This window comes from Rousettus aegyptiacus, unplaced genomic scaffold (genome assembly GCF_014176215.1).
Source record: "Rousettus aegyptiacus isolate mRouAeg1 unplaced genomic scaffold, mRouAeg1.p scaffold_m13_p_7, whole genome shotgun sequence".
Taxonomy (NCBI): Eukaryota; Metazoa; Chordata; class Mammalia; order Chiroptera; family Pteropodidae; genus Rousettus; species Rousettus aegyptiacus.
The window spans coordinates 66,977,057-67,001,012 of NW_023416310.1; the positions used below are offsets into that span (position 1 = coordinate 66,977,057).

The 23,956-nt window shown below is 44.5% G+C and overlaps 1 protein-coding gene and 1 pseudogene across 4 annotated transcripts in view; one reads left to right on the plus strand and one right to left on the minus strand.

Moving 5' to 3' along the window:
* Nucleotides 1-1,726: 1,726 nt before the first annotated feature.
* Nucleotides 1,727-23,956, minus strand: part of ANAPC1 (anaphase promoting complex subunit 1) — a 72,166-nt gene continuing 49,936 nt past the window's right edge. Inside the window, exons 34-49 of one of the 4 annotated variants that reach the window (XR_001596681.2) lie at nucleotides 23,372-23,446; nucleotides 22,257-22,333; nucleotides 21,634-21,724; nucleotides 21,484-21,537; nucleotides 20,420-20,613; nucleotides 17,010-17,096; nucleotides 15,171-15,288; nucleotides 14,275-14,352; nucleotides 13,859-13,926; nucleotides 12,707-12,845; nucleotides 10,792-10,878; nucleotides 9,347-9,442; nucleotides 8,367-8,565; nucleotides 4,693-4,827; nucleotides 3,928-4,120; nucleotides 1,727-3,607 (exon numbers count right to left, since the gene is read on the minus strand). Coding sequence is in view for 3 of the 4 variants with exons in the window: in XM_016142880.2 (XP_015998366.2) it covers nucleotides 4,005-4,120; nucleotides 4,693-4,827; nucleotides 8,367-8,565; nucleotides 9,347-9,442; nucleotides 10,792-10,878; nucleotides 12,707-12,845; nucleotides 13,859-13,926; nucleotides 14,275-14,352; nucleotides 15,171-15,288; nucleotides 17,010-17,096; nucleotides 20,420-20,613; nucleotides 21,484-21,537; nucleotides 21,634-21,724; nucleotides 22,257-22,333; nucleotides 23,372-23,446 (1,614 nt within the window). In the remaining variant the exon portion in view is untranslated. Of the gene's footprint in view, nucleotides 3,608-3,757; nucleotides 4,121-4,692; nucleotides 4,828-5,124; nucleotides 5,231-7,509; nucleotides 7,786-8,366; nucleotides 8,566-9,346; nucleotides 9,443-10,791; nucleotides 10,879-12,706; nucleotides 12,846-13,858; nucleotides 13,927-14,274; nucleotides 14,353-15,170; nucleotides 15,289-17,009; nucleotides 17,097-20,419; nucleotides 20,614-21,483; nucleotides 21,538-21,633; nucleotides 21,725-22,256; nucleotides 22,334-23,371; nucleotides 23,447-23,956 lie in introns of those variants that run through there. The other 3 variants (XM_016142880.2, XM_036224062.1, XM_036224061.1) reach the window with 3 other exon arrangements.
* Nucleotides 7,366-7,481, plus strand: LOC118605843 (annotated as a pseudogene).

The following is a 23,956-nucleotide window of genomic DNA, read 5'->3' on the forward strand; positions in this document are numbered from 1 at the left end:
CTAGGCTCCCAGGGGGCAAGACGGCAGCAGGTGGTCCAGGTGAGTATGGTGTGAAGGCGGCAAGTGGACCAGGGGAGTGAAGGTGTGGGGGAGGCAGGTGATCCAGGAGGATGCAGGTGTAGGGGCCACAGGTCATCCAAGGGAATGTGAGGAAGGGGCTCTGCAAGGTCAGCTGGCCGGACCTCTGTACCCTGCATTCACCTCCTGGGCTGAAAACACTGAGGTCATCCTATCTGGAAAAGGGATGGTGACCGTAGAGATTCTTGAGGCAGGGAAGTGTGCCCCAAGGAAAGACGAAGTCCAACACATCAGCACATAAAAGAGAGCTACCCTGAACGGGGCCCCTGAAGGCTGTGTCAGAGACAGAGGGCTCTCTAGCCTCTGAAAGAAGAGGACTGCTGAGGGAGGAAGCAAAGGCACAGCAGAACTGTGAAGATGTGCACAAGACAACATGCCTACAGCAAATGACCACCTCCCTCGAGTCACTTCAGAATGTCTTTTCTTTGGTTTAAATTCAGGTTTGATACCAGATTGCGTTGGAAGCCAAGGCACAGAAGCCCCTCCTGCGGCAGAGGCTGTGCTAAGGTGACCTTGAGACCTGAGCTCGAGCTCGAGCCCGAGCCCGAGCTGCCCGCTGTACTGCCCGCTGAGCGCTGAGACTACTATGCTGCCACAAAGTTTAACTAACCCGCAGACTTTTCACTGGCAGACCAAGATGGCTATATACATATGGAATCTCAGAATTCCAAGAGAACAGCACTTTTACCACAATAATCAAAAAGGCAGCCATGACTGGGGCCCACTGAGATCTGGTCACTCACAAACATGAGGGTGATGGCTGACTTGCCCTGAGCCCCTTAGGGCGGGCACCATAAGGCAGGGCTCAACTGATCTCACTTCTCCATTTCCTGCAGCTCCCATGCCCCCTCCACTCTCCAGCATGAAGCCTCCAGCTTCCTCAGACCTGAGGACAGACAGCAGCCCGTGGCACACTGGCTCCCAACTTTCCCACATGTGTCAGCCAACAAAGGTCCCTGACCCCTGGATGTCCTGGAAAGTCTACCAGTAACGTGGAGGGAGTTCCAAGGGGACCAGGGGACCAGAGCCCCAGGCTCTATGGAGACTGAGGACAGGCAGAAGGAGAAAGGACAGTAAGTCTGGGACAAGATCTGGACTACCAAGGAGAAGGAACCTGAAGAGACCAAGGGAATGACCGGAAGAGGCCAAAGGAATGACCGGAAGAGGCCAAGGAAATGACTGGAAGAAGCCAAGGAAAAGTTGAGGAGAGGGAGACCAGAGGAGACCAGAGTCCTAGCCCCTGGGACAGCTGTGCTCAGCACACCTCCTGACAACCCGTGAGGCAGCCTGGATGGTGAACAGATGGTGGGAACATCGGCCACCGGAGCACGCCAGTGTCCATCCAAGGCTGACACAGGGGTGGCACCATACACTCCGAACTGCAGAATGAGAGAGGGAGAAACAGAGGGAGGACTCACAAGTGGGTGCTGGGGGCAGGTGGGAGGTCTCAGGGAGCCACCAGAGCTGGAAACAAGAGGGGTCCACAGGGTGCTATGAAGATGTGGGTATTAACTGTACTCACAGGAATGTGAGCCATCCTAACCACTAAGTGTATGAATATATCGATTTTTAAAAAGCAAACAGACAAAACAAAGACACAGTAAATATAAAAAACACACTAAACATAATGTAAAAATGGAGACACAACTGAAATCAGTCATGTTATTTTTATTAATAAATCTGAACTCGCTAGTAAAAGATGTTTAGACTGACTCCAAAGCAAAACCTGGCTCAATTTGGTTTATAAAAGATTATCCTTAAATTGTTCAGAGGAGCTAAAAATGGGTTAGGGGTTAGGGAGGACACAGAGCAGACGCCATCAAATGAGAGCAGGAACTGTCATTCTGACACCAGGGAAGGAACACTGAGAGACTGGGAGGGACACTGGGTGGGGTGAGGGGTTGGGGATCACCACGGGTCCACTGCAGCCTGATCTGCCTGGTCATGTGCAGGTATAACAGAAGGGGCTGGGACCTGCCCTGCACCATAAGCTATGACGTGAATGGTTTCGAGACTAAGTAAGATGGGGCAGCACCAAGGAAGCTCTGTGGGCTGAGCCCAGCGGTCCCCTCCTGATGGGGCCTGGCTCCACGCCTAAGTCCGAAAGTCCCTGCCTCTGTGCAGATGTCAACGTCCATTGGAAAACAACAACCAGACTACGCCTTCAGCTATGGCCATCTACAGAGGCCATTCCACAGCTTCCATGTGTGCAAGTCACAAAGATGGGGTGGGGAGTATCAGTCAGTCAGAAGCCACGCTGTGACAGACACTACGAGCACTACCCAGCATCCAGTCCCCCTCTCCCCATTGTGGACACAGGAAAGGAGCCATGTGAGGCAGAGGGACTTGACTGCTTCCTGCCAATAGGCAGAAACTGTACGGAGCCACTTGGGCTGGGCATGTGCCCCAGCTCTTCCTTTGCCACGGCTCTGAGGAGGCTGAACCACTCTTGACAGTGAGGGCTCCCGTCAAGATTTTCAAGACCCTGTAAGTAGCTGGAACCGATTCTCTGAGGATGATCCTGGCATGCCTGCACAGGAGCACCTTGCCTGGGTGTGCCCTGGCCCCACGGATGTAAGCACACCCACCGCACAAGCCAGCACCGTCTCTAGCCCTCGGTGCACTCATGATGCACCCCTTCAGAAAACCTGGCTTCTGCATTTGCTGCCAGCACTCTAAGGGCTGTCCTCGCTCCGCCAGGAGTTCCTGTGTGGGCAATTGACTTCTTGGTATTCTTCCATTAGAGAAAAGCAAGTGGGAGTAAAGATACAGCCACTGCTGCCTAGATAGAGTCCTTCAAATTCTGATTCCAATGGTGTTTCTATAATCTACCTTTTTTTTTCCTTTCTTTTTTACTCAGAGAAGAAAAACTGTTCAAGTGTGACAGTGGCACATTTCGCCCTCCCGGCCAGCACACCTTACCATGCATGCCACGCTGGAGCACATCCCTGGGGCAGGCAGAGTACCGAGCTCTAGAGAGAAGGCTCAGCGTTCAACTGCATTCCTGGGAAACACCAGCCCCTTTGAAGAGGCAAAGCCCATGTGAGTTTCTGCCACAGTCTCAATGGAAATGTTTCTATTTGTGCTAACTTTTACTTTTAAAGCTAAACACAACTCAGGATACGAACGTGTGAAATCACTGGATAGATCCTGCAGCTTCTACCAGTTTATGGTCCCCATGGCCAATCAGGGCACAGGGCACAGGGAGCCGTCTTCTTTCTGCACTGGAATCCTGAAGCTGGGCACTGTTACATAGTCACCTTTCACCATCATCTAGTCCAGAAACCTGATACAGGTGCACAGCTGACATCCTGGGTAGAAGTGGGCACTTCCAGAAGCCCCATCTGCAGTGGGAGGCCCCCACTGTCTCTGCTCAGAGTGGCTCCATGTCGGGAGAGTCTTCGCTGGGGCATAAATCTCCCGTGTGAGGTGAAGAGTGCACTGAGGTGAACAGCACTGGTGCAGGAAGTACAGACTCACTTTAGACAGGACAGCTGAGACATCTCAGGGAACGCTAGAAGCCCTTTTGCTGATGCAGAAAGTAAAGTTTTAAAAGTTTCTTTAAAAACTGCATTTCTGAGCATAAAGTCACTTCACCTGAATCACCATAGTAAAATCACTCTGCACCCCAGCTCCCACTGCTCTAGTTTCTGAAACCCCAAACGAGAGTCATCAAGGGTTTTGAAAACAAAGCGGAAAACTTTATTTACAAAAGTAAACTTTAACTCACTTATAGATCATAGGTCAAGCCAACAGCAACCGAGTCTCTGCAATATTGAAAACACTCAGATTTTGAAGCACACTGAGGGCTGTGCAGCCCGTTCCCCCTGGGTATATTATAAAACTTACAAATGTCTCTAGCTTTGTCGTTTGGTCCCAGGTTTGGGGAGAAGTCACGTTTCAGGGCAGATTTCCGCCAGACATGATCACATAACCATCGGCTGCGGGTTTCCAAGGAGCAAAGGCGCCAACCTCAGCAGAGCTCGCACGGGCATTTTCAGCTGTTTAAACTTGAAGAGGAGTTCAGCGAAGCTTGTGCTCCCTACAGAAATGCAGGTGGGGGAAAGTCACGCCTCTAGAGACTGGGCTGCAATCCCGTTTCAGGGGTACTTCAGACATAGTCATGTTAAAGCTGGCGTCCTGCCCTCTGAGAACAATCACTCAATGACAGAAATTAAATTGTGAATTTCCCTAATGCACTGTAAAAAATACAATTTGATATAAAAATTTAAATTCATCTATTCTGTACTTCAGAAGGAACCCAAATGTGAAACTATTCATATATACACACACACAAAGAGACACACACAATTATATAGAATAGAAAAGCAACTGAAAATAACTTTCATAAAAATCAATTGAGAAAGAAGAGTCATGTGAAGACTGAGTGTATCAGTACATACAGGTGTTTGGACTCTGAAGAAGCCATCCTTTCTGAATGTACATAGAGTCCACACACGTGTAAAATTCAGAGTTTTCCCCCCAGAAAAGGTTCCAAAAAGGAACACCCACCAAAACCTCACTAGAAAAAATGACTCACTAGAAATGCCTCCCACCATGACAGGAGAAAGGAAGTGTCAGTGCAGGCTCTGCCAAGGGAGGGTCCATGGTTACCTTCCAGTCCAACAGGAGGCAGGTGCCGCGGGGCCGGCACTGAGTGGTAGACCAGGAAGCAGGCCAGCGCGCTCAGCTGAGACTCGTCCCGGGGCTGTCCGCTGAGGTAGGCATGCACGCACATGTCGCCCCCGGCTGCGAGAGACAGAGGGGGCTGCAGACCTGCGTCCAAACTTCTTCCTCTCCCACATCCCTCCTCAGGTACTCAGTGCGCGCTGTGTACCAGGCAGGCACTATGCTGGGTAGCAGGGCTATGGTGGCCACCAGACCACAGTGCCTGTCATTGCAGAGTGTAATGTCATGGGGAAAGAGACTGTACAAAGAAGGGCGCAAGCACATGCATAACTGTAGACTGTGGAGAATGCTGTTAAAGCACAGTCGAATGCCATGGTGTCTCCCAAACACTCACTTTACCACTCTTCCCTCTGCTGTGTCACAATGGAGGTGGCTGGTGTCAGCCCGAGAACTGAATCCTATGTAGCCTGGTCACCAGTTCTCAACCTTCAGTCTGGAGCAGGCCCCATCCCCAGAATTTCTCCTATGGGGCCAGAAAATCTGCATTTTTAACAAGCTCCAGGGCAGTGCTGCCTCGGAGATCACGCTCTAAGCAGCCCTGGTCTGGGGCAGCAGGTGCTCCTGTCCCCCTGACAGTGACTGTTTCAACAAAGCAGGCCTGAGCCACCCAGTGAGACATGCTCTGCCATGGGGACTGATGGGAACATGCACACACTCTGATTCAAGTCAGGGCTGCAAGGTGCAAGCCAACATGTCTGCTGCAGGCCTGGGTGAGAACATCCCCGTATCCACGGGTGAAGCTCCTGAAGGTCACCCTGTTCTTCAATGGGTCAAATGCTGGGCTCGAGGCAAGGGTCTGTCACAGTCACTAACACAATTTCCTGTTTGGGTTTGTTGTGCTTCTCTTCTAGATTCCCAAAAAAAGAACTTGGATTGGAGACTTGAGATCTTCCCTCTTTCACAGTGTAAGCACTCAGTGCTATCAATTTCCCTCTCAAAATGCCACCTTCCACTACGAGATTTCAGACTTTCTGCTAAACCTACAGTAATTAAAGACACTGCAGTCCTGACATCAAGACAGACAAACACACCAACGGTGCAGAACTGAGTCCAAAAACAGACTCATACCGATCCAGGCCTCTGATTGTCAACATAAGCCCCAAAGCAATTCTATTAGAAAGAAAAGTCTTTTCCACAAATGGTTCTGGAACAATTGGATATCTGTATTTGGGGAATAAAAAAAAAAAACAAAAAAAAACCCTAAACCTCAACTCATACCTCACATAAAAGATCGATTTGAGATGAACCATAGATCTAAATATAAAAGCTAAAACTGTAAAGCTTTTAATAGAAAACTTTAAAAAAAAATTAATGACATGGAGTAGGAAAGATTTCTTGGACAGAGCTCAGAAAGCAACAAATATAAAACAAACCAATAGACTGCATCAAAATTTTAAACTTCTGCTCATCAAAATTGCCCTTAAAAAAACAATAGGCAAAAAGTAGGAGAAAAAAATCTGCAAAGCATCTCACAAATAACTTGTAGCCAGAATTTGTAGAAGGTCCTACACTCAATAATCAAATGACAACCAATTTAAAAATGAGTAAAGACTTAAAAAGATGCTGCAGGAGATATGAGTAACAAAAAAGCATAATAAAACAGTTAACACCATGAGTTACCAAGGAAATGCAAATTATAACTAGATGAGGTACCACTACATACTCACCAACTAATCTAAAATGACACCTAGGACAAAGTAGAACACCCCCTGCTGGTGGAGATGTGAAACGGTGCAATTTGGAAAATAACAGTGGCAGTGGAGCAGGTACAGACGATACAAGGATGGCAGAACTCTGGTAACTGCTGAAGCCAGGTATTGGGGCTTATTAAACAATTCTGTTTGCTCTGTCTTACACTTCAAATCTTCCATAAAAAAATATTTAAAAGTTAACAAAACTTCTTTAGGTTCTTAACCTATTTTCTTGGCTCAAGATGAAAATCTCACTGAGGAGACATCCATACAAAAACCCAGTGCACTTTCAGGTTTAACAGCTGTGGTCTGGAAGTCCACATGTGCATCTGTGACTTTAAGACAACAACATCAGAACGTTTCCCACGCTGAAGCACAGGCTCCACACCCCCACGGAGGTTACTATTATCCAGCCACAACCAATAAATGGCTGCCTAGTCCCTATGAGAGTGGAGACCACTGATTTATGAGTTTTAAAAACTGATGGTTTTTCACTAGACGATAAACACACATTCCTGCCAATGAGGGTGGCAGCTGAAGTGGTGGCTCAAAGCAACGCCATGAGCACCATGGGCCCCACAGAGCTATAGGAAGTGGTCCTGGGAGCCATCACAGAAGGCTCTAGTTGCCACCGGTATCACTGCACTGTATGAAATCAGTGAATCAGAGACTTGCAGACATGTGTCCTATCATCAAGCAGAGGTCTGCTGGACGTGATCACATGCAAAATTCCATGATGACAGAACACTGAAAACTATGAAATAACTTGTAAATTTCCCAGACATGAGTACAAAAATTGTATTTAAAAAAATTTTTCAAGGACATAGTTCCACAGTGTAGTGGTTAGCACGTCTGCTTTATACGCAGAAGGTCCTGGATTCGCGCCCCAGTGGAGCTACAGCCCATGGTCTACAGCCATGCCACCCTGAACAAGCCTGATGTCTGATCTCAGAAGCTAAGCAGGGTTGGGCCTGGTTAGTACTTGGATGGGAGACCACCTAGGAAGACCAGGTGCTGTAGGCATAAATAAATTAATTAATTAATTTTTAAACAATTTCGACTAGAGGACCTTTCAAATTCTACAAGGAAATTACAGACGGAACACAGGTGTTCACGATACACACAAGGAGTTTGAAATTGCTGTTTCCATGTATAATCCTCAAATTTACTTCATAGTATTATAGGTAGTTCTTAACTTACTCAAAATCTTAGGTTCTTGATTACTAGTACAATAAAAAATCCTGAACTGTTACCACAGCTGTCACCAGGGTCTGCACCCACCCAAAGCAGGCCGCTGTCCAATGTGTACTGCGAGCATCTGCATGAACTGAAAAGAAGGAAAAGATCAAGAAGCTGACTACTAAAAGCCAGTTTTGGCTGCACAGCACATATCTGACAACTTTCTGCTGTTTCTCAGGTGGGCAAACGTACCTAGACACTGTTCTGTGTGACCACATTTCCCCTGCCATCATAAGCCAGCCCTTCCATGGATAGAAACTACCATCACATGCCGCCTAAAGTTCTAAAGACTCACAGCTGGTAAAACAAGCGTCTGCTCAGTGAGCATACACCATTTCGGAGTATGGCAGAGGTACAGGTTACAGAGGGAAGAAGATGGCCACTGGCCTCGGGGAGGTGCCAGGGAGGTGCCATGCCCCTAAGAAACAATAGAGGCTGGAAAAAAAAATGGAATCTGACACTGAAGAAAGTGAAACCAAGTATCAAGAGACACAGAAAATGCTCAGTATACTCTCACCATGGTTTACAAAGCAGAGTGAAACATCTTACAGAAACTGCAGCGGACGAGCAGTGCCAACAGTGAGCTGGAGGCCCTCCGGCCTGCCCTCATACCCGCCTGCCTCCCACTGAGGACACCGGAGAGCGGGAAAGCAGAGGCACCTCCGTTACCTTGTAGCCACTGGTCCAGGGCATTGTCAATTGCACACTTGACTACCGGGAGGAACTCTGAGCTCATAAAGAAGCCTCGCTTTGGGGGGCTCTGCAGCCGCTCCTGGTGGCTTCTGGAGCTGAAGAAGGCCAGCACCAATTTGATCTGCCAAAGCTCCGCTGTCTCGGACACCTCTCCCCGCCCCAGTCTCCGCACAGCCTTGAAGGGAAAAAAAACAGAGTGCATCATGTGAACAAGGCCGCCCTGACCGCCATGTTCATAGGGGACATGGGATATTTTCAGGCATGGCCCACTAGTCCACTGAAAGGTGAAGGGCCCCACCCTGCTTGGATGCAGGCCGCACAAAGGGCCCTTCACCCAGTGCAGACACGTGGCCCATCCCTCCAACAAGGCCCTACTGGGCCAGCTCTTGGGTGATAGTAATAAGGGCATGCGAGCTCCCTTCTGGCTCCAGAGTTCTGAAAATAGAAGGCCGAACAGGCCCACAGTTGGGTCCCTGGACATGGTCAGGTCAGGCCAAACAATACCCCAATCAGCGTTGGGACTCATCTGCAGAGTCACTGTGGCAGCAGCCAGAGGGGACACTCCTCTAGAAAGCTACCCGAGTGGGTGGCAGGGTGCAGGTTCAGAGCGCAGGTTCAGAGCGCAGCCGAGAGCATGGCTGTGGAGTGGCCACTGCGGAGTGCCAAGAGGCCAAACGAGGGACAGAGGAGGGAGTGCCATCTGCCACCACCAGTCAAGGGGAGACATGGAGAAGGGCAACGTGAGAGTAAGTCAGCCACCAAGGACCCCTGCTGTGCTAAATGCTAAGCTTCTTGATATGAACAGAGTGTTCATCTTTCCTAGGGCTTTACTTTTGAATTTCTAAACGAGATGAGAAACTAAAAAGATGGACCCTCAGGAACCTCGCCTCACAGTTCAGGGTGTTACTGAAACACAGGCTACCTCTGTCAGAACTGGGCCAGGCTCTGGGCCATACCTGATCCATTGCCACATACGCAGGTAGCATCTCCGGCGTCTCCTGGGTGACACACTCATAGAGCACTGAAGAGAAGAGATCCAGAATTTCCTGCTTCTATGAAAAATAAGAAGCTGTTTGTGGCACTTCAGTGTGCATTCCAGTCAACTCAAGAACCAGCTATATGGCAGCTACCAGTGCCCAGTCTTAGCTCTGCAGAAAAGCAGCAAAGGGCACAATAGCTGGCTCTTTATAAACCAGAGCACATGCAACATTAAATGATGAAACACAACCAAATTTAAGTCCCAAGGAACAGTTAAGAAAGTATGTGCTGTAGAGGAGAAAGTTAGGGTGATATAAATAAACAAGAGGTCAGAGACTTGCCCTGGGTTGTGCTAGCAAGGGCAGGATCCAGAAAGGGGACCTGGCATCCACAAAGCTGCAGGAGAAACACTGAACAAGAACAAGCCTGGGGGAGGCAGCAAAGCCACGTCCAGCTGGGGCTAGGAGTGGGGCACAGGTCTTCATTAGAGACCTGTGGCCTTGAGTGCACTCTCTGTGGTTACTAGCTGTGACCTTGGGTAAGTGACATCTCTAAATAGTAACCATAAAGAACTTGCCCTAAGGGTAAGGATTAAATGAGAGATGATGTAAAACGCTGCGCAGAGTGCCAGAGTGGCCAAGTGGTCGAATGGCCGACACAGGCAGACGTTGCTTTATTGCACTTCGCAGACGTCATGCCTTTAATAAATCAAAGGCAAGACTCTCCACCAGCAGAAATATCATGACTCACTTTACCGTCATGGTCTATACCCAAACCTGCAATGTCTCTGAGGTCTGCCAGTACACAGTGAAGATTAAGTGAGAAGGGGGAAAGGTTATTTTCCTTCACCCTCGAAACAAGAACATAAGGTGGGCTCTACTATAGTCTCGTTTTTAGAAATGAGTAAACTGCCCCTTGGTGAGGCTGGAAATGCTTCCCAAGGCCATACATACTGGTAGGCAACAGGCTATCCTTCCCAGATGGCCTAATTCCCGCATCCAAACTCTACCATCTGCAACAATGGATTAAGTCAGTGATTTGCTAGGCAACTGAAACCCCCAAAAACAACAGTTTAATGACCAACAGGAAGAAGGGTTATCAAATACAAAGGAAACAAAACTACATAAAAATGAGAAGAGCAGCAGACACTGAAAACATAAATCGGTACAAAAGGGGACATAGAAAGTTCACCTATCAAAACTAGTGTCTTAGAAATTTGAAGTTGTTTCTTCTATCAAAGTAAGAAGCTACTGAATTTAATAGTTTTATGCTATGGAAAATCTATACTTGCCAAACAAAAATCACACAATGTGCCTGAAGGCCGATCTCAAAGACGGGTAGTACCTATGTTTCTGGCATCGTCCACAGGCAGACATAACAACAAGCTCCAGTCTTGGAGCTGAGCAAAGCATATCATACATACCTGGCCCATGTTCACAGTGGGTTTGCAGAAATACTCAGCAAACGACAGAAGCGCTGGGTCAGAAGTGAATGCTGAAATTGTTTCAGGCTACAGAACAAACCAACCAATAACAAATATAAGTAAAATGACAAAGATTATTTTCTTCACTCTTCAAACTGTAACATATGCAAGTTCTAAGAAATCCAATCACTTTTTTCACGCAATGATCCCACAAAACCTAAGGGTGTACAAATTTGCTAGAGCTTCATCAAAGTGTTCTGCTCAAAGTTACATGAAGCTTTTTGCACAAGCGAACACGAGCTACTGACTTAAAAGGCCAATACTAACACAACTCACCCACAAAGGGCTTTGCCTCTCCTTCACTGACTAACTGAAAAACAAACTAGGTTGTTACAGAAAAGGTAAGGAAAAAAGAATATTGCTCAAACAAGCCACTCACAGAAAGACAAACACTGTGTGATTCCACTTACACGAGGTACTAGGTCATCAAAATAATAGACACACAAAGCAGACCAGAGGCTGCCAGGGGTTGGGGGCGGAGGAGGGGGTAGTTGTTGCTTAATGGGGACATATTTTCAGCTGTCCAGAGTGAAAAGCGTCTTGGAGACGGGTGGTGGCACTGCTTGCACATGAGCACTCTTAACAGCACCGACCTGTGCACAGCACATAAAAAGGGTTAAGACCCTAAATTTTATGTTACATTTATTTTACCGTAAAAATCTTTTTTTTTTTTTAAAAAAAAGAATATCACTCAAAGTTCAAGACTGAAAATGGAATATGGATATACTACCATTTCCCAAAGGTTTATATTTCACTTCTGAATTCCCAGCAGGCAGAAAAATTTGGATGTCTTCATTTTTATATACTTCCCCATTCAAACTCAAGTCTAAACTTACCTATTTTCTTTACAAATTGGATTAGGGTTTCTGAGATGGGCTCTAATTTATATAAGAAGTAACAGTGCTAATTTAAGTTAAACTCTGTCCCAGAGTCCTCCAGAACTATCTCATCAACGCCTTATGGAATACTGCCAAACAAAAGTCACTGATGTCAAACCCATCTACCTAAACCCTGGGAACCATCATAAAGGCTCGGTCGCAAGTAACTGACCTAAAATGAATTAGATGAGCTGAATTAAAATAAACTGCCGTGTCCTCACTTGGAAAAACACAAACTGCCCTCCCTGCTGCCTGAGCTGGCCCACCGGCCACGTTTCTCCTCTACATAAGTACCTCAGCTGCAACTACTTTCCCCAGCTTCCCAGCGTGTCTCCAGCAGGAGCACAGCTGCTCATGGAATTCCTGAAAACTGATGTCAAACTAAGAAACGGTAATGGTGCATCATGGAACACATTTCTAATTCTGGAAACATCAGCGTTCTAGAATGTAAAGCAAAATATGTGCTGGCCCCCATGGGAAGGCGATTGCTTCATAAATTCTGTTCATTCTAGATACTATCGTACTAGCATTAGGCACTAAAAGAACAAAGCCAACTAGTAAGATAAAGTTAGACCTGCCCTCACTTCATTCTCACTGAGCTTTAAACAACAAAAGGTTTAAAAATGGAACTGAGTGCTACCTTGCAAAAATCTTTACTCTTACCATGAATTAAGTAAATCTTGACAAATAGGAGGATTAATAAGTAAAATTATTAAACTAATATTTTTACAGTGTTAAGATAGATTGTGATGCTCCCTGCCACCAGAGGCAAACCAGCCTTAGAGTCCTGGTAGATGGCCTTTTACCATGGCTGTCACTTAACGCAGCAAACAGACCCTGCGTCACTCAGCCTGTACCACCCACAGTGACAAGGGGGAGCAGGTCCAGCTGATGGTCATGAACGCTACCATAGAAGCCCACACTCAGGGTGGGTGAGTGAGGTGTGCAGCCCTTCCATTCTCATTTATCCACACCACCTTGAAAGCTCGGGCTTCAGAGTTCCGGTTAGCAACAGTCTGGGCCAGCAAGCTCTGCCACCCCATTGGGTCCTCCTTGTAGGAGAGCTGGCCTGCTCTGAGCTTCACATATAAAACGCCGTCCTTGGAAAGGATGGACCTGAAAGAAAATAAGAATGTATTGATATGAGGTATTATGGAGATTCTTGGCCAGAAATGTCATATTTCCCAATACCATGTTCACAGGAGGCAAAGTCTTTACCATTTGCCACGAAGACAAACGATCAAATACTGTGTCTAAAGTTAAATCAGTCCCTATGAGAAAGCCAAAAGGAAGTTGTCTTTCTTTGGTATCAAGATTCACAAGAACGTATTAAACAAGAAAACATGTGACTGTCTGCTCAACCATGAGCATCAAAGGCAGTACTTTGTCTGACATGTCTCCATGTCCTCTGTACCTCCAAGCACTGTGCATGGTACACAGAGGTATAAAGTATGTACTGACAAGTGTGCAGCAGCAGAAAGAAAATGGTGCTGCAAATTTAAAGACAACAATACAGAATACAGCTATTACATAGTTTGAGGGAAATGGAAATTGGGACCAAACTAGAGAACTTTGATAAGCTTGTTAAATTTTCCAGAAATATAAAGACTTAATTTACGTATCACCACAGGTATAAAATAAACACACTCCATTCGTTAAAGTAATGACTTGTGCATGACTGCTTCTACCCAAAACCAACCTACCATAATCTTAATTTTATTAGAACAATCTAAAAAGAGAATGGTAAACAGATGCAAGAGAAGATGTGACCTAAAAAATGTCAGCCGTTGCAGAAACCCCACTGTAGACACATGAGCGTTATTTTCATAAATGAATTCACTCATTATTGCTCCACACAATTAATTCTATTATCATCCAACCTAAGTAATTTCAAGTTTCTTCATTAATAAACAAATACTTAGGGTTTTATTTTTAAATTAAAATTTTCATTTTCTAACACAATCTCTGTTTCAAAGACACAGACCATTGTGTTTAATATGTACTGTATGGATTGTCCCGGATGAGACCGATGGGTGACAAGGGCCACTCTCAACAATAATCTGCACTTTAAAACCTCCCCACATACTTCAGCTACTTCCCAGATATAGCTGAGAATTCAACGTACTCACTTCAAGTGCTGCGTCCCCTTGCTTAAATCGATGAGCAGCTCCCAGTACCGCGGGCCTTTAACTCTGATCTGCCGAGACAGATGAAAACAGGGCCCACCCAATGTTGAAAAAGTGTTGCTCTGACAAAACATAACTCATGCTTCTCATAGTAAGAACACTGGGCTGGAAAGAGATCTTGGCAGGCTGAGGAGCCCCTTCCAGACAATGGTGTGCACAAGTCATGCCAGAGGCCACCCAACCAGTCAGTAAAGCACCTCCCCATCCCACCCCATGCATCCCCCTGGCAGCTCCTGTGGGGGCTGCTCCCCAATCTCCTGCAGACACTGAGAAAGTGCAGGCCTTTGCTCCACTGTCTTGAATGCTGCCCTGCTAGAATTCACCCCTGGACAGAGCTCCCTAGGTCCCATTCCACATACCTGCTTTAGGAGGTGGAGCTCCGGAAGAAGGGTGGGTGCCATCAGCTCCTCTTTGGTCTGCTCATACCACTGAGTGCCCTTCGCAAATGTCAGAGAACAGCTGCAATTACTGTGGAGGAGGGTGCTGCAAGAAGCAACACCCCCGCTCCCCACTTCACCCCGGCCCCTGAGCTGGCAGACTGACAGGTGGCAGGAGGTCCTCTCTGGTACTCGAATCTCAGGCTCAAGCCTGAAGGCCCTGGGCCCCAACCTGATGCTCGGGGCTGCAGTCCTGCCCTGGCCGGCCTCATGCTGTCTCTGCTGGGAAGGCACCCACAATGGGCACACCTCGGCAACCTCAGCTGGACAGAACATCCCCTGACCCCCGCCTCTCGCACATGCGTCCAAACACCACTCTATTCTTATGGCATCATGCCTGGCTCTCCAGTGGACACAAAGGAAGAAGACAACATCATATCCTATGCCCCAGAGCCTAGCATGATTTCAACACACAGTAGATACTTAATCATTTTCTGACTGAAGGAAATGGTACGTGATGTGTAATCCACTTGCCTCTAAATCAAAGGCTTCTCGTCCAACACAGGACCCTGGGCTTTAAAACACTCTGCTAACGAAATCACAACAGTCCTACCCAGGTTACCACCAGCCATGTAAAGTTAGCAGGAACCCTCTACCAAGCTGTAAGGATGAAGGGACAGCTGTCGGCCCCCAAGGTCTCAGCCCTCAGACTGTAAATGAGCACAGCCGGTGGTAGGATGTGTGGAGACTCTGAAGTCTTCTCTTTTTACAAAAGTTCAACTCACTGTTGTTACCTCTTAAAGGACAACACTTTGGAAATACCCTGACCTGCCAAGATGGGTGAGGGAATGAATCACACACACGACGGAGAGAGTTACTTTATAGGTGACCTCCAAGAGGGCGTAGCAGGGTGTGTTGGCATCCACATCCACAGGCACCAGCAGCCGTGGTTCCGCAGCCAGCACATACAGGTGCCGTAGAGCCTGGAGATGATACCTGTGAGCAGAGAACAGATAGAAGGTGACCAACAGATGACAACAGCGCAACTCTACAATCTGCTATGACTGACGAACTGAACCACACAGCCACTACAGTGCTATCTTCCAATGACAGCAACCCTGAAGGAAGATGAGGGGATCCAACTAAGAAATCACAGGGAAGTTCTGTTTAAAGACTTACATTTAATCCTTGACCCAAGAATTCCTGAGTTCTCAGTTACGAGGTTTTACAGGGAAATAAAAATTACCTTAACATAAAAACATATAGTAGGAATAAATTGAGCACTTACAAAAGCAGTTCTCAGATACCCTTTCCTGTTCTACACAGGCATGTCTTTTCACCTCTTAAGGGATTTACTTCTACTTATTTCTTTTTTTTAAGGGTTGGTGGAGAAGGGGAAGAAAAACTGTCAGTTTTCCTCAATAAGAAAGCTCTTCTATAAGGATGTACACACACACAAGCACACACCTAGAATACAGTGCCCCCAAAAATAATGGGTGAAGATCGTGACAAGATTTTGTGTGTGTATGCTGAGTTTCCAAATTTTTAAACTTTAAAATTTATATTTTAGAATTTAAACACACAAAAACTTTTTACATTTTAAGATATCCCATTGATGGATAACACTTCACTTTTTTTTTGCTTATAGCCACACCCTCCCACTTCCCACCTATGTCTACCACCACCACAAATCTATCGAAACAAAATCAATCATGAACAGAAAAAAAAAACCTGGTATTTGTTACATAAAGGTTCTTGGTGCATACTGCCATACCCCTTTAAGAACTAAACTGACTGACCCTATGGCTGGCAACTCGCGCATGGCTCCACAGCGCCCTACCCAACAGCTGATCTTAACTCAAAAGGCTTCCCTCCCTAAACTGACCAGCAAGACCACACGTCTGAGCAACACTGGTATAACAACAATGTTCTTATGCATCACCAATCATTAATGCTTGGACCCCAGGTCAGACTACTTCTGTGCAACAGTAACCCTTACCCCACTGTGGGTCACAGGGCAGTTCAGTGATGGCTTTGTGAACACCCCTTGGGGCTGCTGGGGTGCCTGCAATGGAGCACCCTGGTTTTGACATCACTGAGATGTGAGCGGCTCTCCCAACCCCCACCTTCCATTTGCGGGACCCAGGCACTACGGGCGGGTGGCCCTCTGTGCCTGCAGGTGGAGCTTCTGGGCTGTCGGGCTGCCTCTGCACATGTGAGCGGCACTGCTCACTGCACTGCTCACTGCACTTCTAGATCAACTCTTATTTTTTGCTGTATTTTGCTTTTCTTGTCCCTCCTATGTCACTTACACAAAATTTACCGCCATTCAAGTAAAAGAAGGAAAAAAGGAATTCATATACAGACACTGCTACTAAATCAGGCACATTTCTCTCTTAGAAATAATGACAGCATGAAACATGTTGTCTGCAGGGGCTGATTCCCTACGAATAACCTGCTGGCCATCTGCTGGGCTTAAGCCACCTGCTGACTGGGTACGGTGGATGGATGTCTGACCATCAGAGTTAGCCAAAGTTCTCTTCTGCTCTAGTACTGTGTTGAGAGACACTTTTTACAAGATTCAGCCAGAAAGATAACTAAGTTCAAGAACAAAATAAAGCTAATTTGGAAATGAGTCCGTGGAACAAAGAACAACCAAATTATCCCCTCAGGAGCTTAAGAAAGAACCACATGGAGGATAAAATGATGAGGCTCACCGGTTGTCAGTGCTGTGAGCAGGGAAGTGTGGGTAAAGGGCGCACAGGAGGGCAGCGATGGAGGAGTTGGAGGTGCTCAACGAGTACCTGTGAGCAAATTCAGAAGGGACAGGTGGGTTAATAATGCTGCCAAACTGAGGCAGGCGGGGTACTTACAGTGGCAAGGCATGCCTGATGGCAGGGCCTTGAAAACACAAGTGTATCGATGATGTGAACATTTCACTTTTCAACTACCCCACAAGCCACCTCAAGATCATCTACTATGTCAAACACAAACATTAAATTACAAAACCTGAATTAATAATAAGCAAAACTTTAACCTAAAATAGTATAGTATTGAGGACCACGAATGCAGTCCTAGAGACTGCAGGTATTGAAAATGTCATATACAAAGAATACTACCTTCTTCCCCAGTTTTCTATATGCCTGTTTACAGCATTATGAATGTGACTTAAAAAATAGTTTTTTACTGAGTAGCTCAAACATTCTTTTCCATTTCTGTAAAGCATGAGCATTTCCTCAGAACAATGAACTAAGTGAAAAAGGCGAAAGTTATTAAAAAGTTGCAATGATATAAACAACTATTTCTCAAAATATAAAGTTTTTTTTTTATCAATATGATAAACTTATAAAGGCAACACACTTTTAGTAAAGTAAAATCTTTTGAAATTTTCCTTAAACTATTTCACTACTGCTCAAATTCAGCACAGCAAACAGGCAGATGAATCTAAATAAAGATGGTACAGGACATCACATAAAACCACTGTTGTAGCTATTCGATGTACATATAAATTTTATTACACACACACACACACACACATCCCATATATCTTTCCCTATTTTTTTTAATTAGGTTATCGAGTAAAAATTTAGCATTTATTTCACACACAATGAATTAGGAAGAAAAGATTTCAAATTTTAAGGAAATATCTTGACATGTGCACAGAACAGGCCATTTCCTCTTTTCCATTTTGATAAGACCCAAACCCAAAGACAAATGCCAGATGTCAACGTTGGGAACTCTGAGATTAAACATCAGGGAGCACTACGCTGAGAAGTGCAGACGCTGTCACAGGTGCACATAACTACTTCCCGACCAGAACTGCCATGAAAGGAAAGCAGTGGCAGCACGGGAGAAACCAAGTCAGGAGAGAGGCAGGGACCATGCACTGTGGACCAAGGCAGGAAAGGGCTGAGTGAGAACAAAAATAGTGAGGGGCTTGTTTCTAAAGGAAAACAGAATTTCAAAAATCATAAAGTAAGAATTTTACTATTTCTTTAGCCATTCTTAAGTCTAAACAATCAAAGAACAAGTCTACAAAACCTGCTCTGGAGAGGCGAGTTCTATGTTCCACTGCACAGCTCCGTTTCACAAACAAGGGGAAATGAGCCTACGCAATGTCTAGAAATCGTGTCAGCGGACCAAGGTCACTCACACGAGAGCTAATGAACACAGGTCACACCCCACAGGCCCAAACCCCCACACAGACTCAGTGCGATTCTGATCAGGTTCTTTAGTGTGAAAATCACAAAGGGATTCCAATACCGATATGGAATGCAAAGTGCCAGGAACAGAAAAACACACTTTTGAGAAAGAAATCTCAGTCTGGGTTTCCACTCAGGACATCAAGACTCACTATAAAACTACAGTAATTAAGACTTGTGGTGTTGGTACAGGTACAAACACATGGACCAACAGAACCCAGGAGCCCAGAAATAAACACATGTCCATGAACACCTAAGGCATAACACAGGTGGTTCTGCAGAGCCACAGAGAAAAGATAAACTTGAAAACAACAGGATAAAAACTTCCAAAAATCAGTTCCCAGTCTATTTTAAATCCAAATGAATGAGAAAGCTAAAAACCTTCTAGATGACAAATAGAAAAATATTTTCATGGTGGGGGCAGCAGAAAAATATTTCGTCAGAAGTATAAAAAAGTACAAACCACAAAATAAAAATATTCATAATTCTGTTCCTCGAAAGGCCCCATTTAGAGTTAAAAACAAGCCACACGAAACCAACCACAGCCAAGGGATCACAATGATAAACCTCATGGTGGCTGCCAGGGCTGGGGGCGGGGGTGGGTATAGTAGGGTGGGGGATAGAGTTGCTGTTGTTTAATAGTATAGAGTTTCAGTTTTGCAAGACGAAAAAGTGAATATACTTAATGCTACTGAACTGTACTTTTAAGAATGTTTAAGGTGGTAGATTTTATGTTATGTGTATTTTACCACAAATAAAAATGATAAAATAAACCACTATTAAAGTAGGTAGCAAGAGATCTGGACATCACAGATTTCCAGTTGGTCATTAAAGATATAAAAAGATACTGAATACCATTTTTCAGAGAAATGGAAATTAAAACCACAATGAGACACTACTAAAAGGTGGCTAAAATCAAGACAACGAACAATGACCAGTGTCGACCAGGATGGGGAGCAATCGAACTTCGTGTGTGCTAGTGAGCACAGAAAGTGGCACAGCCACTCCCGAGCAGACGGCTATTCGTAAAGTGAACACACATGTGTACACACCCAACCCACTCACAAACCTACACCCGATCAATTAAAGACAAGGCCAAAAACATTCATAGCATACTATTCCTCACAGCCCAAACTAAACACAGCACACAGCTGACAGCAGGGCAGGTCAACGGCCACGGTCACTGATCCCTATCATGCAGCAGAATTTGTCAGCACTGAAACGTGACCAAACCAATGCAACACGCAACATGGGAGAATCTCACAGATCCAATGCTGAGCAAGAGAAGTTATGAAAAAATCCATGGTGCATGCATCCATCTGAATTCCAAAACAAGGCAAAAGCGGGCTGAGGTGTGGGAGCACAACTAGTGGTTCTCTCTGGCCAAAAGCAAAGCACTGGTAGGTATGAGGGACACGGCAGGGAAAGGGGTTCTGAGCTGCGCCTCTGCAGGTGGCCGGCTCACCAAGCTGTGATCCATGGTGAGTGCACTCTGTGCACATGCATTTCTATCCAATACAATCATGATAAGCCAGGGAAGTCCTATAAGAGGAGGAGGTGGTCAGGAAAGACAGATGCCACAAAGAGCAAGGTTGAAAACTGAAAAAACCTCAAGGGATGTGGAGACTGACAGGGCCCATAACCCTCATGATAAAGCAGTTCAGCAGGCGAGCATAGTCCTTACACAGAGGGGGCTAGAGGCTCAGCGATGAGGCTTTGAGGACAGCAGTGAGGCCAAGTCTGTCAGACAAGATAGTACCTCCAGTGAGCAGGGCATGAACTGGAGGTTAAGCCTGCTAAGGTCTCCTGATAAGCTAATGGCTAGTCAGAATCAAAAATACTCATGCACCCTCAAATTCAGAATAAGTACTCTTACAGATCTTACTCATGAGATCTTTTCACTGAGGAAAGAGACAGATATTTACCTTCCACCTCCCAAAAATAGAAGTCCAAGGGCCATGTGATGGGCTAAGTGAAAACCATAGTTCATTTCACCACCTGTTTTCATGTGCAAGAAGCGACACAGCTGCAAAACCTTTAAGTTCCCAGAGCCGGCCATGACCATGGCCAGGGACAGCAGCACCACACTCAGGCACGTCTCCAAGTTGTAAGGGCCTGTCTGGAAGTGCAGAAAGATGTCTGTTGTGTTAGTCTTTATGATCAAAACTAAAGTGGCCATTGTTAGACCAAAAGAGTTGTAACTTTAAAAAATCTGTAAAAACAAATATTTTCTCTGATTATGAAATTTAAGTTCAATGTAGATTATTCAGAAAATAAAGTATCGAAATGGTAACAGCAGTCAGCTGGAATATTAACACCCAATAAGAACTGCTATAGATGTTTAGCCTTTCTTTTTCTCCAAATCTTTTCCTGTATTTGTGTTTTCCAAATGAAATTGATATTTCCATATACATTAATCTTTCTAATCTAAAAATTATAAGCACTCTTTTACTCATAAAAATTTTTATAGAACACAATTTTGACATCTCCATTATACATTAATGTACAGATACATCAGAATCAAACCTTACTTTTAGACTTTTCAATGTTTCTAATTTTCTCATATTACAAATAATGTTGCATAAATCTGTGTGATTTTTACCAGGAAATAAAAATTTTGCAATCTTCCTGTCATGAGAGCAGCAATGTCTCAAAAATAATTGCATTTTTACTAAACACTCGTTTTTTTTAAAGAACAATTACCCATATTCGGTACTGAGAAAGAATGGCAGACGACAGTATGAATCCATGAAGGATACAGCTTTTCTTATTTATTCTCTTGTCATAGAAATTAGGGATTTATGCATCCCTCAAGGGTAATCTTTTTGAATATCCCAGAACAAAAAGTCAAAGATGAGCCAAAACTTCAAATCTCCCATTCTAAATTCAAACAAACTCCAGAGATATTTAACAATACGTAAGTAACTGAATTATCAATGAACTTTCTTCAAGTTTTATTCCCAAGGAGACTCATCATTAAAAGACTTACCACAGAAGCATTAGGTGCAGACAAATAAGTCATAAAATCTTTTGCAAATTTATGCTGGAAAAACAAAAGAAGACATTTAAAGTTAAGAGAAGCATATGAAGGCTTTGTGAAAAAAGAAAACAGAATAGAGTAAACTAAGATACTTCTTACCAAACAGTTAAATGCTGATAAGTTTTCTGAGCCAGCAAATCGAAAACCCAGAGATAAACAGGCTCCCGCAATTATATAGACATGTGCTTGCCTGGAGACAATTACAAGAAATGGCATTCCGTCATCATTCTGCCTTAAAATCCATTATTACTATTATCTTGGAGAAACGTAATAACCATTCCTGTTCTCTCAGTTAGTGCATATTGTTCTGGGAATGCCCAGCTGCAGCCCTACTCTGGGCTGTGCTCCTGGGCCGTGCTCCCCGGCAGAAGCACCAGGCAGCCCTCGCTGACAGAGGGTGCCTCTTGCCTGCACGTTTCATATGCAGCAAAGATGATAATTTAGGAAAACTACTGCCATGTTTTTAATAGAAAGGATAAAAGAGGAATGTGTACAAGTTAAACCTCTAATACTGGTTTTTGAGGGAATAAGCACTACTCGAGAGACCTAAACAAAAGCAAACAAACAAACAAAATCTCTGTGAACATGTGATCAGCAACAGCCAGAAACACTGGGATCCAGAACCTCAAGCCAAGGGCAGCGCTGCCCCACGTGGCACACTCCTGCTATTTATCTGACAGAAACCGGGAAGGTTCATCTGTGTCCCAAGCTTTATAACTTACGACAAAGTTTCCAGATTCAAATCCTCAGAGCAAGGCAATTCGATTTCACTGAGAGAGATACTATTTTCTCGTATAATCTGTCAAAACAGAAAACAAGAATACCTGAACATTAATATTCAAGTCAAAAATATCTAATAATCTGAAAAATAACATGCTGCTTATCATAGCCACATTTATATAAAATAAGCTTTACCGAATCATTTCATTCAAAGGCTTATGTTTTAATCACATTCATGCAGCAGCCTAATTTCAAATCTAAGACAAGCCTGTTAAGATCAATTACTAAACAGGCCAGAATGAATATGAACTGGAAGACTTAAGCATATCCTGAATCAGTAACACAATAATGGTACTCGGGCCAGTGAGGTGAAATGAAAGACAGCAGCTAAGAGGAGAGTTGGAGTGGGGGATGGGGAAGCAGTAGGGAAAGAAGACAAGGCAACGGGATGGAACTGTTCTCAGAGACACACCCTTCTCAGGTGAGGGGCATTTCTAGTATTAAGTCTACGGGAGGAGAGGTTAGCCCCTAGGCCCCTTACCCAAGCCAAGCCAAATAATCAATGTGTTCATCTGTAACTACTGTGGAGACACACATCCCACTCCTTTTAGCATAGGCACAGAATAAGAATTTATCAGAGAAAAAAAAACAAACAAACAATATCTAGCTTTAACAACCAAGAATGGATTTGATCTGCTTCACGCAAAGACTACAAATAAAAAAGAAAAAGCTATATATTTTTCTGAACATATGAATTCAAGTACACAGAACAGAAGAAATCTAAAGATTTATTCTCAATATCCTTTTTAGAAGACAGCTCAGGAGAATAACATTTCAGAATGCTATGATAAGCCAGTAAATACTCAGAAGTCACTTATGATACAATCTTCTTATTTACTAAAAAAAGTAAAATAGCACCTTAGATAAATGTGTACTTAATTAGGATAAAAATGTCAAAAATGTCAACTTAAAATCAAAGTTCCTATGTTTTCAAGAGATACCATAATCATCAATACACCTTCCTAAGAACAAGTATCTCGTGGGGTTTTGGAAAACTCCACAAGAAACCACAATTTATGCCACTGGGGCCACAACAGTGTCTGTCGCATGTACTTACCTGAGGGACATTGCTATCAACCCACTTGGAATCTGGTGAAATGTCATCCCACAAGATCAGGCACCGAGCCAGGGTCTTAAATAAGATATAGAGATAAAACTAATCAGAGTGGGCAAGTGCCCAGACTTTGTAACAATGATCATGTTAAATAAAATAATGTGAGAATCAGTTTCCAACCAATGGTAATTTTTAAAATAAGTACGTAAGGGCAATCTAAGCTACTTGTTAAAGTAAAATGAAGACTTACATTTCAACACAAAAAACTAAAATTGAATTGATTACCATTGAAGATTGGAGAAGTTGGAGAGAACTTTTTAAGATTTGTTCCATAAAAGAATCACAGCAGCCTACATAATTTCAAGGCTTTCATATGCTAAAAACATACATGTTTCAACATTCTAGAGGGAATAATTCAGGCAATTATGTCAAACAGTTACTGTCATTAATCCTGCTCTTGATAGCAATACTGCACCCTAACAACGAGGGCAGTGGTGAAGCCCATCTGTGCTGCTCAATAGGAAGTCCTGGGTAATAACGGGAGAAGCATTGGAACCTCAATGGCAAGTATCTGTCAACATGGCTGCC